This window comes from Aythya fuligula, chromosome 3 (genome assembly GCF_009819795.1).
Source record: "Aythya fuligula isolate bAytFul2 chromosome 3, bAytFul2.pri, whole genome shotgun sequence".
Taxonomy (NCBI): Eukaryota; Metazoa; Chordata; class Aves; order Anseriformes; family Anatidae; genus Aythya; species Aythya fuligula.
The window spans coordinates 455,103-469,445 of NC_045561.1; the positions used below are offsets into that span (position 1 = coordinate 455,103).

A 14,343-nucleotide genomic window follows, 5' to 3' on the forward strand; every position below is an offset into this window, starting at 1 on the left:
CTGTGATGCACTGATCTGACATTCTCTCTACTGAAATATAGATCTCTGTCTTTCAGTTTCAGAATCCCCGTGCCCATTCCCTGACATCTGCCCTTCATTACATGGTTCCCGTGCGACCAAGACGACAGATTGTCTATCCTCCGGAAGAGCTTGGCATAAACGCTCCATCAGAGCAGGTCTCCAAGGATCAGGTGGGTAACAGAAGCAGTAGCAGACAAGAGGCGTAGTGCCAGCTAATGCAGGGTTTGGCAGATGGGATGGCATTACCAACTTCATGTTGATAGGTTGCTTCTTAATTACATTGAACATGGTGTCCGTACCTTTACAATCTCAGCTCTGCTTCTGCACTACCATCACTTCTTCTAAGCTTGAATTTAAAACATATTGCAACCAGCAATCACTGAACTATTACATTTACCTACTAATGCATGCTTATGTTTTACCAATATTTTTCCACGATGGTACTTTCAGACTCATAACACATTTTAAATGTTCTGACTTACTATTTATTCCCGCTTCGTGGTAAGTTTATTTATGTATTATGCTCTCCAAGTGCAAAAATAGTTTTATGCTTCTGACAATTTCTGTAGAAATTTCTTATATCATTTTTTTTTTTATCAATCCCAAAGTCAGTTTTCTTCAATGCATAGGGTACCTTCAAAAATGCTTCAAAATACCAGGAATAATTTAACAGCAAATAAAAAGTTTCTTTTCACTACCAAACAGTTTTTACTTATGTAGGACTCATACAGTCCTTACAGAGGGTCCCTACAGAGTTTCTGAAATTCAAGTCTCTTAAAATGTCATTGGTTAAATAACTTACACTTCATGCTATCTTATAGTTTTAAATAACTAAAATATGATGTGAAGAGGCTCCTCACAAGAATAACTAGTAAAGCTGAAATACTGTGGAAAAAAACAATTAGTGATAGATACTCTCAGTAGGTGGCTGTAATTTACTAAAGAAACATAATTAGAGAGCTTTATGTCTGTCTACTACCTTCCAGTTGGCTGAGATGGATTCCCATATAATATTTTTAGTGCTGTCCTTTTCGCAGTTAGTCAGTAATTTTTGGCATTCAAAACTCTTAATTAGGCAGCAATTGGCAAGGCAAAATCCAGAGCATGGCTGAGCCCATTGAATTGAGATTGGCTTTGTTGAACAAAGTCTTTCCCTCAGCATGTACATCCTTACCTTCCTCTTCTATACAGAATAAACTATCTAACCCTTCTTTTTTAAACTCCTTCCTATTTTATCTTTAAAGTGTGCTGTTACTCCTACTAGAAGAGCTCATCTTAGTGTTTTTATTTGAGATAGAAAATTACAGACCTCCAATTTCTAAGAGATTTGCAAACTGGTGTCTGTTCCATTCCTGGGTTCTTTCTGAGCATTTCTGAGAGTTGCAGATAGTGAGATAATTGTTTAAAATCTCCAATGTTTAATAAATTTATGTCGAGTAAAACACACAAGGATTTCACTAGCAAAGTTTTGCTGGGGGAAAAAAAAGTTAGCACTGTGTAAGTATCTGTGCATATGCACCAGCATTAATTATAGATTTTTGACAGACTGTGTTCTACCAAAACTGACATCTGGGGTTGATCCCTAGGCAGTAACTTGAGGATAAAACTAGGCCTGTACTGCTGTCTCTAGTTTTCTGAAATACCAAGAATGTGAAACCGTACAAAGCTAAACTGACTCTTCTGTTGAGTGAAAGAAATGACCTCTGGTCAGCATTGGTTGGGAAAGCTTCATAATTTAAGAGGTAACCTACCTTGGGGAACTGCATATGCTAGTATAAGTAAAAAGCTGTTGCTGCTTTCAGATCTTGGATATTTTGTTAGCTCTGGCAAGTAGCCAGGCATAAGGCATTTGCCCTGTCTTTAATGTTGCAGAAAGGAAGATTGATGCAAATCAATAATCCTACTCTTCCCTGCAAAATCCTGCAGCTAAGTTGCAAATAAAACTATGTGTATTTTTATAAAATTAGTATATTAGCTTTCAGCAGTCACAGTATTATTATACCTCTACATTATTTTAGCAATCAAAAGGTGTGCTCAGGCACTCTGTAGACAGAAAGGCACAATTCCTGTTGCAAGGAGCAAGATACTACATATAACTCCTTGATAGATTAACTCTGCCAAATGGAAAGGTTAAGAATATCAACCTCTAAAAATAACGAGACACATTTTGGCCATGGAAGAGAGATGCTAGCAGGCTATAAAGTGAAGTGAAAGGGAAATGAAAAAGAATGTTGGAAGGAAAGTGTGGAGAAGAAAGAGGGGAAAATGAAAGGCAGAAGAGGCTGGAGTAGGAAACTTTCTGAGGCAAGCACCTTAATGACAGCAAGGAGAAAATGTCATTTACCATCTTTGTCAGGATGGTTTTAAACAAGATCTTTCCCAAGCTGTTGTGTAGATACGGGCAGGAACTTGCAGGGTCTTAAAACTGTTGGGCAAGCAGGGCTTCCAAGTAGTTGAGACAGCTCCACCTGTCCTTTTCACATGTTTCTTCTGGCTTGCTAAGCTTCTTTTAATTGAGGTGTCTTTTTCTTATTATGTTAAAACAAACAAGCAAGCAAACAAACAAACAAAACCCACTTATTTCTCAAATTAGTGCAAGCCCACTTTGTTCCTGAAAGCTGAAGGACTTGCAATTCCTGTTTTAGGTAGCTCTGCAATGTTGGCAGTTTTTTCACATGGCATTTACAATCTCTGTGTTGTAATTTAAGTCAATTTTGAAAATGTAGAATTTTCATTTGAAAATTATTTTTTCAATTCTTTTTCAATTCTTTCTTGAAAATTCTGCCTTTCCTAATTAATCGCTTGAGTATCTCTGTTAAGATGGAGATAATTGTAATGAAATTCTTGCTTTGACACCCACAAGATGCCCCTTGATATCTAGCCATCAACATCTGCTTCTCATCTACTGCTTTTGCAGCTTTTTGCCCTCCTCTTGTCCCAGCCTTTTTTAAAGCTGTCTCTCTCCTTTTCTTGCTGCAAAATTTATTTTTCACCAGTAACAGCTTGGGGCTCAGCAGCTCAGCCATTCGGTGTCTGAGCACAGCTCTTGATTTGTGCATATATATCTCTGTAGGCCATTTGTAACTTAGTATCATAGAGAGAGTACACAGTGGGAGCCTGGGGGCTCAATCAATTTGTGTCTTTCTTTAATACATTCCAGCCTGCTTGTGACCTTGACGAGATTCACTTGTAAACAGTGACCAAGTACAGATAAAGAGGACCTGCAAGGACTCTCTTCCCTGTTTCCTTCCTCCAAAGCCAGAAGCCAAAGCAGTGATCTAAATCAGGAAAGCTTTGCCCTCAGCTATTTCCCACGTGTTGCCAGTCCAGATGGATTGTGACTGTGCAGAAGAGAGGTGGTTTTCCTGCAGGTCTGGATCAGTTGTCATAGACAGATGAGCACCAGAAGTTGTTTTTTTGTCTGTAATAACTTGCTCCCCTAATCCCTCTGTCAAAGCTCTAGTCTACTCCAGAGTCTGGAAAAAGAGAGAAGAGGAAAACCCTATGTGCTACTCCGCATGGACTCCTGGCCTGCTCACACCTGTTTTTAGCAAGCAGAATGAACTGGGTTTTATGGTGTTTATGACAGCATGGGTCCTTCCTTCTGTAGTCTTTCTCAGAGAGCTTGGTGTAAGATAGAGATATTAGCTTTTAATGCAGAAATTTATCATATGAAAACATAACTTACGAATAACCAAGCAACTATTTAACTGCAATTATCCAGCCACCCCATTCACTCCTTGTCCTTTCATTCAGTATTGTTTCTAGTTTGAGACAGGCTTTGGCCTGTGTTGCCTCTTTGCTCATGGTTAAAATGGCTGTGACTCTGAAGAAATATAGTCTTTAGACACTCTGTTCCTCTTCTCTGATTCTTGTCCTTGTTATTAAAGCCTTGCACTGGTTTTAAGGCAAGCACTGTTTTTTTCACTGTTGTTCCTAAATCACGACTCTGTACTGCTTTGTCTTGTGCTTCAGAAGACCTGACACTTCCCAAGCAGTGCCTGTCCATTTCCTAAAGGGCTAAAGATTCTTATGACCATAGTAACATCTTCCTGTAATAGTCACTAATGACAGTGTGTGTTTTTACTGCATTCCTTGAGATGGCAAATACCTTTTGCTGCTGATTTTCTGTCTGATCCTGCAAAACTCTATCTTGCATCCCTTTACGGAAGAGATTGGGATAAATCAGGTGAGGATTTACTGAGAAGGCACAGAGGGGGGGCAGCCTTATGCTTCCCAGTCTCCTGCTGCAGCCCTCTGGAATGGTGCTATTGTTAATGGTCTTATTTGCATTTAGTCCTGGAAGTATCCAGACTTTGAAATGCCTGTTAAGCCTGCACTTCTCTAGCAAGCATATCAGAGGTTCCACATATTAGCTCAAAATTGCATCAGGCCATACATCTGCCAAGCTATAGAGTTTCATGACACAGACCTGAAAAAACTCCTGTCTGCTCATTAGATCAAACACTTTCTACAGCTGTCCCAAATCAAAAAGAAATCTCTGATTTTTTGTTTTCTAAATCAGTAAACAGCATTGAAGCGCCAATTGGCAGAAGATCCAAAGATTCAAAATCTTAATTCCCACAGTGTTAAAACAGATTATTATTGTGTTTTGCACATCTGTCAGTCATTTCAGTCATTTATGTTAAAAAGCAGTTGGTTACAGCAGAATACTAAATATCTTATGAAGTGCTGCTGGCCTTTAAGGTGCCTGTACTTGTTGGTGGAGTAGAAAACTGTAGATAATGAAATAATTTTTAATGATATCTTCATAAATAAACAATTTGTAAACTTGTTTGCTTTCTCACCATCTGGGAGCATTCTGTTATCCATCTGCTTCATGTAATTATCAATAAAAGGGAAGAATAGGTGATATAATTAACAAGAATAACTGATCCACAGCGAAGAACAAAAATGTCACACATCTGTCAAATTATTTTCTTGTTTCTGCCCTATCATTATTATTCATGCTATTGGGTTTATTATATATGTTTTTATTTCATGGTATCATTCAAGCTGTCAGGTTTTATTGCACAGTTCAGAATTGTTTCTTGTGCTATAGCTTATAAAAAGAAGGAAGAACAATTGAATGTTGTGGAAGTCTACACAGCATTGTATAAATCTATTTTAAAATAACACACACAATAAATCTTTCTCGGGTAATTTTGTACTTCTCAAGTCATGCTACAGGTGCGTTAAAGGAAATGTCTAAACTGGGGCAAGAAGTAATAGGTGAAGGAGTGACAGGCAAAAGCATGGAGTGAGGTGCTCAAGCCAGACTTGAGCTTGCAGAGCTAGTCCACTGTGAACTTGTTCAAGGGTTGAGTGTTGCCAGGGTGCCTGGATTGATGTCCAGGAAATGACTAGGGGGAAGATTACCTGTACAGCAGTGGGTTTGATGCTGCATCCCACCACAGAAAAAGTTAGCCATAGTTCTGTGAATGCCTTCTCTTCAACATTATTCAGTAAAAAAATCGAAAGTGCACTGAATTACTAAAAGTGGTTAAGAAAAACTGTTGTTGCTATTTTACGTTATAGCTGTCTGCCCTCCCCTAAAATGTATTTTGACTTCATAGAAAATCTGTAACGATAGGAAATTTCATTTTGGCTCAGTTTGTTCTATGTAGATTGAAGTGAGGCAGTGGAATATATTAAAAGTGGCTAAAACATGAAAGTTGTTTGTTGTTTTTTAAATCAGTAAGCCTCTGTTAAGATAAAAGAGAATTAATGTAGAAAAAAAAAAAAAAAAAAGCTTAAGTAAAATGGGCAAGAGAATTCCCTGCTTTTTAAATGTTAAGATTGATGGATCGAAGTAAAAATACAATCATTCCTACATGATATAATTTGTATGTGAACATGTTGATATTAAAAACAAAGGCTTGGCATGTAGTTTTCATTTAAACAGGGAAGTAGTATTAATTTTTAAAGAAGTAACTGTTGCTTAAGATGCTATTGTGCCTGAGTAATGAATTTTTAATGCTGTTGTAGCATATGCATGGATTAAAATCCATTATTTATTGTACCTCCACTTGCTCGGTGAAGGTGATGATTTTTATAGCACCAATAGTCGTGCAAACACAGCCATTCTGAATTGATGGCTGATAATAAATTTCCTTACTGTAAATGTCAGTGGGTTTTGTGTATTGCTGCCATTACATCTTGTTTGGAAGGCTGAGTATTACACAATTATGGGAGGCACCAGATGGCATCATTAACAGGAATGCTCTGAATGTTTACCACTTATGTGCATGTGTGAAATTAAAAGTAAGGTGACCTATCTTTATTTTGAAAGCATGATGTCAGTGCTATACAGGTGTTAATGACATTTGCAGCTAACTAAAATAGTAATTTCTGCTTAAAAACAGGTCAGACTTGTTTTCAAGCTGTTTCAAAACATTTCCAAAGACTTTGAAAGTGGTATAATTGCAATTTGCAAGGAGGGAAATAGATGTTTTTTTCTCAAAGAAAGGTAATGTTGATTATTACAAAATGAAGAACCACAGCTGTTGTCACTAAAATATGACTCTACTGCAGTAAGCTGTGAATCAATCTCCCCTTGTATCCTCATACTGTTAGTAATTATGTTTATTATTTTCAGTGTGAAATGTGATGCTTGCCTGTCTTTTAGATTTTATGTTTTAAAGCTCTTAATTTTATACATGTTTTACATTCTTCAATGAACTTGGTACTTCAGGAAAAATCTACCTATGTGCCTTGAGCCTGTGTGTGGAGTAGGTCTGACGGACAGAGATGATTCTGCCTTCTCCCTTCCAAGAGCATATACAGTCCTGTTTTGAGATGGGTATCGTGGAAGTTATGATGTGCTGTGGTGGTTTTCTAGTGGTACCTGTTATTAGCAGCCATATTATTTATTTTCTAAAGAGAAATCCCCGGAGGGAAACCCTCCCGAGCCAGCCATCAGTGACAAATTTTTACCGTGAGGTCCTGTCAGGGATGTTCAGCTTTTACAGTTTATAAACAGAGAGGTGAAGCAGGATTTGCTTAAAATCAAAGCTTAAGAAAGTCCTGTCTTGCGGAAAAAAAAAAAACACATTGTAAGGTCTGGAAAGAGTAGTGGTATTTTCAGTTGCCTATAATTTTGCTGTTTATAGGTAAATCTTGATTTTAATTTACTTTGTTTATTCTACGTGAAGGTAATACAGTCGATGTGCATTGTGGTGGCACAAGAACTATGTACAAATAAAATACATAATAAAATAATTAAAAACAAACAAACAAACAAAAACACAAACAAGAAGTTAAGGAAACGTTTAAGTTAATAATGGTCTGTGGCTGAGACCTTGGTCCTAGTGCAGGAAAGTATTTTTCCATATCCATTTATGTTTAGAGCCAATTTGAATAAATGACTGTTATCCCATTAATTTTAAATGGCTTTGGTTCAGACTGTTAGACTCTAACTTCTCTTGTGAAATTACCAGTAACAAATTAGTTTTGTTTTAAAATGACTACATTTGCAATCTACTGTATTTACCTTGGAGTTGGAGTGACTTAGTAGATGTTTGATAATTATGCCACTAAAAGCAGGATTTGAGGAATTCTGTCACTTCTGATACTTGGGAAGCGTTTGCTTGTTCTTTTGACCCTTTGGGCTCCAGCCTTCTCTGTGCAGAGAAGGAGGGCAGAGCGCCACAGCTCTGATTTTGGTGCAGAGTAATGATCAGGACCAAGCTTCAGGGACCTGCTTGTGGGACCAGGATTTGGAAAGAAACTTCTGCCTTTTCCCTATGGAAAAGAAGAACTTCTTCACTGAAAGGGTTGTGAGGCACTGGAACAGGCTGCCCAGGGAAGTGGTGGAGTCACCATCCCTGGAGGTCTTTAAAAGACGTTTAGATGTAGAGCTTAGGGAAATGGTTTAGTGGGGACTGTTAGCGTTAGGTCAGAGGTTGGACTCGATGACCTTGAGGTCTCTTCCAACCTAGAAAATTCTGTGATTCTGTTATTCTGTGATTCTGTGAAATGCACGGTAAAGAAAACACTTGGAAATCAAGGACTGTAAGATTAGCAATGAAAGCTGGGTTGGCTATTGTACTAGTGTTCAGATGTCTTAGAAATTTGTTCAAGTAACTTGTTTAAAGATGTCAGTTACCAAAATTAATTGTATTGGTAACATGGTTATTGCAAACTATTCTCTACGGTAATTTTCAACATCTAAATTATTTGACACGCGTTTTTCATGTTTTTCAATTAGCATTTTATTGCAGTCTTAGGCTGATAAAAGAAAACTTTGTTATTTAGCATCTGCCTGCTTTAAAGGTGTACGTTATGACTTTCTCAGGGTCACTGTTGCAGGATCATGGTGAGGCAGGAGCTCCTGGATGCTCAATTTCTGAGGTGGTTTGCACCAGCTGAATTGCGGATACAGTCACCAGAAAATCTGAAGCACTTGTTTAGCTTTCTTGCAGTTGTGCCTGGGGCATCTGGTACACTAAATGGTACAAATAGAGAAACTATGGCTATTCTTCCCTGATGAGAAGGCAAGAAACTGTTACTGGTTATGGATTAATTGCATTCTTTAGGGGAAGGTATGTCATTCAGGGGAGCTGATCAGTGGAAAAGCAGAGTTGTGCTGCAAGAGCAGGCCTGCTCTTACCCCTGCCAGGAGGCATGTGGGCCACAGGGAAAATGCAGATGAAAGTTTGCTTTCTTGGGCACCCCAGCGCTACTTATCACCAGCACTACCGAGCATGGCACAAAGGTGCGCACCGGGAAGCTGCTGGTACCCACTGCAACTGCCAGCATGGTGCAAGTGCCAGGAAGGTGTCCAGCAGAATGGTTTCCATGGCGTCTCCCCGAAGTGCCTCTGCCTCTCCAGAGCAGAGCCATCTCCATGCCGATGAGCAGCAGAGGGCTCAGTGCCATCCCTGTCCTCCTGGGCAGCAGTGCCAAGTCTGTGGCTGTGTGCTTGCAGCAGCCTGGCACTGTGTGCCCGCCAGTATCGTGCAACCTGGGAGAGTTTTGGGGCATGACGGTGCCACCTGAGCTGCTGCTCTTGGCAGTACCTTGAGGTGCTGGGAGCCCAGTGGCACTGCCAGGGCACAGTGTCCACTGCAGGAATGCAGCAGGTAGGGCTCCATGGATGCCACACAGTCAGCAGCTCGGAGAGATGCAGTGCAGCCTTGGGATGTGTGCTGCATCACTCATGCTTCCACTGGGGGGAAGTGCTGTCAATTAAGAGGACGGTCTGTGGGGCTGCTGTCAGCACTGCAAGCCTTCATACATGTAGATGCTGGGTTTGTGTGCAAGATGGAGGCATCGGTTGTTCTTCTTGGCAGATGACTGAGGGATTATTGGTGGCATCTGCAATGAGACATTGGGATAACCAACAGCACTGATGAGCTGTGTGCAGTAATTTACCCGCCCCTACACATTGGCCCAGCGTCCAATCCAGTTGCTGTTTCCAGAGTACTTCAAACTGCTAGGATTCTTGACTTGGTTCGGTGTTTCTGTGCAAGCTGTGTACAGTCAGAGCATTCTCATTGGAGTCCTTTATCCAGTGACTGGCTGTCTGCACTTCTCTGTTGTATGGACTTGAGCTACAGAGGTCAGCTCTTTGCAAGGATTTTCAAAAAGCAGGACAAGGAGAGAACCTTCCAGCACTGCATCAGTAGCATCTACATTGTTATTGCGAGCTCTGGTTTTGCTGCTGTAGCTTCAGGCACAGCTAGAGCCTTCCTTGGAGAAAATCAATATAGCTTCTTGATGTTATGTGCAATAGACCTTTGATGGTTTATATAAATTTGGCATACGGAATTGTAAGCCATCTAGTCCAGCCCCTCCTGTATTTCCACATTTGTGCTTTGAGTCCAACTATATAATATCTGGAAGGTATTTCAGGCTGAGGCTCCTAAATGTTGCTACATTTTTTGTGTTTTTGTTAATCTTGTCAAAAATAATGTTTCCATTTTATTGCCTGCTTCTCCTCTCCCCTCCAAACACTTGTGGGATAAAAATAAGTAGACAAAGATGAACTGGGAAGCAAGAATTGCCAGCAGAGCATTAGTGACTTTCTCAAAACAACAGATGAGCATTGACCTCTGTAAAGCTGATTTCTTTATCTTAAAATCTGAGGAAACTAACTCTGAGAGCCAGCTGTATGCTTTGCCCACTTGCAAACCCACTTTACGCACTTGAGTGGCTCTGCTGCAGTTCCTGTGCCTTCCTGCACATCACTTTCTTCAACCAACATGGGGGAGAACTGAACTCTCTTTGAAAAAGGCAATGTTTAGAGTTTAGTCATTTGTTCTTTTAAGCTGAGCAGCAATCATGAGATCTTCATGCAAGTGCCCAATCCTCTTGGGGTTGGACAAAGAGTTAATGTTAATTAACTGGCCAAATGTTAACACTAAAAGGAAAAAAAGAACAGTTTCTTACCATGGTAACAGTGGTTCTGCAAGGATATTAAAGGTGTCCATATCTGCTCTCTTTTGCTGCTCTTTGGAGTTTGACAGTGAATCCCTGGTTTCATAGGGAGTCATAGGGATTGTCATAGGAATGATCATGAATGTATAATTTGTGGTTTTTCTAGAAGCTGAAGATCAGAGTTTCCTCATATGAAGACTGATGTAATAATACTGACTTCATTCATAAACGCCTTTTGAGGGCTGTGCATGAAAAATGTTAAATAATGGCTACATTTTATCTGGTTGGTAAAACTGAGTTACTAAAGAAAGGTTCTTCTTAAAAAAAAAAAAAACAGTTAAAATTAAAAAGTTATTCAGACTGCATTGTTGTTGTTGTTGTTTTCTTTGTTTGTTTTTCTTGTGAATCAAATGGAGCTTGAAATTAAAACAGGTCTGTTTGTTCACTCTCTTGTTTGCCTGCCACTGTTGCTGATCTCAGCACTGGTCCAGGAACAGGTTTGTTGATTGTTTTTACCCCTTCTGATGCTTTTTAAAGTAGCAGACTTCAAGTTAAGTAGATCCTGCATGGCAGTACCTGTCATTCAGATTTCTCAGTAGCAAGTGCTCAGTTAAAACAAAAGCTTTGCATATAGGTGTGAAATCACAGAAAACAGTGCTAGAAGGTGCTCCTTGCTGGAGGCCTCCCCAGGTGGTGCACTGTTACCTCCAGGACTAATAAAGGGTCTGTAAAGGTGCCGAACACACAAGTGAGTCAGTTCCACGCTTACCTAGTAGTGCCCTGAACTCAAGAGTCAGGCCTTCTGAGTACAGTGGCACTCTCACATACTTAACATTTAGCAAACACTTGATTGTTTTCAGCTGGATAAGGCCCAAGTGCTCAGTGTGTAATAAAATCAAGTCCAATCTCTGCAGCTTTATGGAGTCTTTGCACGAACGGGTCTAGCAGTGGCTGCAATAGCTCTCCTTGACACACTTGGGATGTTTTACTAGGATGTATTTACCAATACCCAATTCAGAATATCCCACTGCTCCTTTTCTGTCAAAGCCCTGTCCAATTTCTTTTCATTCTTGTTTGTTTGGTTTCCATTGTTTCTGTTTAAATGAAGGTGGAATTTAATATAAAACCAAACCTATTTTAAAAACAATAGCAATAAATACTTGTATATATCTTACAAATAGTCCAGGGCCCATTGCTTAAAAAGAGAACTAAAAGAAACTACAAAATACTCTCTATCTGAGTTTGTACTACCATTGTATACTGTGAGTAAATGTACAATTAATGCATTCCCAGGCACTAGGCAAACGGGGTGGCTACCCAGATGAGAGATCTGCATGTGCCTTGTGGATGTATGATGCTGCTTCACCTGCTTTGGAAGTGGAGAGGAAAAAGTGCATACAAACGTGTTCGCTAAAACCAAATTACTATTTTTTTCACTGCTTACTTAGTGGAGAAGGATGTGTGATTTTTTTTTAATTCTGTAAAATTTCTTCTTCTGGAACATATACTATGCGATGATGAGTAAGACATGATTTACATGCAGGATTTGTGTTTTCAGTGGCGCATTGTGAGAAATGCATATGCATTTTTAATGTAAGTAAAGTTTGAAGGCCTCTAAGTGGATGGCACTGATGGTCTACATGGAGACATATCCCCCATGGGCTAATCAAGAGAAGTCGCCTTTATCAGCAGCTGGAATTGAAGCCATAGGTGGGCGCTCTGCCTTCCCAGGTGGAAGCAATGTGACAGGTGGTGCAATGGCAGAGCCTGTCAGATAAGAGAGTAGAAGGGAAAAAAATAAATTAAAAAAAAATCAAATCTCATTTTGATAATCAAAGAAAATACTTTTCTCTGAGCTATGTGTGCCTTTTCTAACAATGGCAATAATTGTTTTTTGCTTCACATTAGTTAATGATTTTTTTTTATTTAATAAATCCGATACAAAGTAAACAAGTTAGATTTTGCTATTGACCTATCAATTATGATGTCTGATTGTTCCTCTGGGGAACATATGTAGTCATTTGTCCTGACATTTTGTTAAAATAAGGTGGTATTATGGGACCAATCCACCTAATTCCTTACTCCCTGGGGTCATTTAGTGTACTTAGCCGTTAGAAAGGTGATTTCTGAAGCATGACAGCTGTTGGTATTAGGACCATTGTGTGGCAAACAAAAACGGTTATATTCTACTCATATGCTGCCTTTGTATCATTGATACAGAAGCCATTTCATAAATTAGATACAACTCTTCCCTAGAAAATCGTATTACTGCTTTATATTTCTTTGTTGGAGTGCATTAAAAAACAAAACAAAAAATGACAACGACAACAACAAAAAAAAACAGCACTGCAGTGGAAGATGTTTGAACTTGGCATTGCTGTAAGGTCTTTTGGGTTTATCCTATTAGTGGCCAACATTCCTGTCTAGTTATTTTGGTTGATTAGACACATTAGAAGTTTCTCTTCATGTTCTTCTTACCATTTTATTGAATTTGTTAAAAGCCATGCTTCAGCAAAAGCATCACTGATAATTTTTCCTTCAGAAGGTGTTGCTTTTTTAGAAATTTGCTAATATGTGTACAGCTAAAAATAAAATAAAATAAAAAAAGCCTTTCATTGCTCCTGACTGCAGAATTCACAGACTCCAGGGTCTGAACACACAGCACCCTCAGCATGTATTTGTGGTGCCATGAGATCTCCATCTCAGCCCTTGCAGAATAATGCTAGGCGTTGCAGTCAGGGCTTACCCATTTCGTATGCTATAAAAGCATAGCACAAGTTTTGTTTTAAGCAATGCTTTTATCTGCACTAATAATTTTCATCTATTCTTGTTTCTGAAAATCTTTAACAACGACATGTTTTCAGTGAGATATATAATGTTTGTTCAGTTTCTGAAATGTGGAAGTGTTATATCTTCATTTATGATCAAACTCTTCTTATTGGCAAACCCTGCTGTAAAGAGTGTTTAACCATGTTAGAAAGCACAGGCTTTGGATTAGAAAGTTGCACTGGATCACAGAAAGCTGTGGATGCCCTACATATCGTCAGCTTGGGCAGCACTGCAGCCATTACATGCTCAGACTTGGCTATGGCTCTTCGGTGTGGGGCTGGCTGAGACTGCGGGCACGTGTCAAGCTTTGCACTGCCAACTTCCCCATTAAGCAGGACAGTGGTCCAGTATACTTTCTAAGGTATCTTCTGGAATTTTCTCAGTGGAGTTCAGCCTACTCATCTCAGAGATGAATCTAGCTCACCACTGGATGTCATCATTGCACTGTGAAGAACTACAGCCAGAAGACCATTTATCTGGCAGTAAAAAAAAAAAAAAAAAAAAAAAAGGAAAAGTTGCCTGCCCAAAGAACACATTTAATTGCCTTGTCTTAAGTTGTTTCCTCTAAAGTGATGATGGTTTGCAAATAGTTGACCCATAATTTTGCCTTAAGATGTGGCAGAACACTCTAGTGTGGTATACAGCTTCTGTAGCGAGACTGCTGAAATCTCATCTGTAGGTCACCACTGCAAAGACATAGCATAACAGATTGCCTGGGGATCTCAGTATGCCATATTCTTCTTGAAAAGGCCAATGTCATTGCCACGGCTTTAAGATAAAGTACTTATTCTTCATATGTTGAGTTACTCTGTCGACTAATATATAGCAAATATTTCTACTGTAATTTTATAGGAGGATTTTAGAGGGCTTAATTTTATTAACCTGATGTATCCCACTAGTAATAGAGGAAAACCTGTCAGAAGTCCTACATTGCTTCCTCTTTAAGTGACACTGCAGAAACATATAAGAGAAGTGGCTGACAAAGTAGCCTGGTTTTCTATTTCTCCCTTCAGTGCATCCATAAATCTATAATTATTCAGTCTGTGAAATGTGAAGGTATATAACCCAAAGCAATACAAAAGAAAAAAAGTAGAGATGTGCTGTAAGTTGGAA

At 39.2% G+C, this 14,343-nt stretch overlaps 1 protein-coding gene across 1 annotated transcript in view; it reads left to right on the forward strand.

Moving 5' to 3' along the window:
- CFAP61 (cilia and flagella associated protein 61) overlaps positions 1-14,343 on the forward strand; it is a 104,124-nt gene that overhangs the window by 34,389 nt on the left and 55,392 nt on the right. Inside the window, exon 16 of the mRNA XM_032183662.1 lies at positions 42-191. Coding sequence (XP_032039553.1) covers positions 42-191 — 150 coding nt within the window. The remainder of the gene's footprint in view (positions 1-41; positions 192-14,343) is intronic.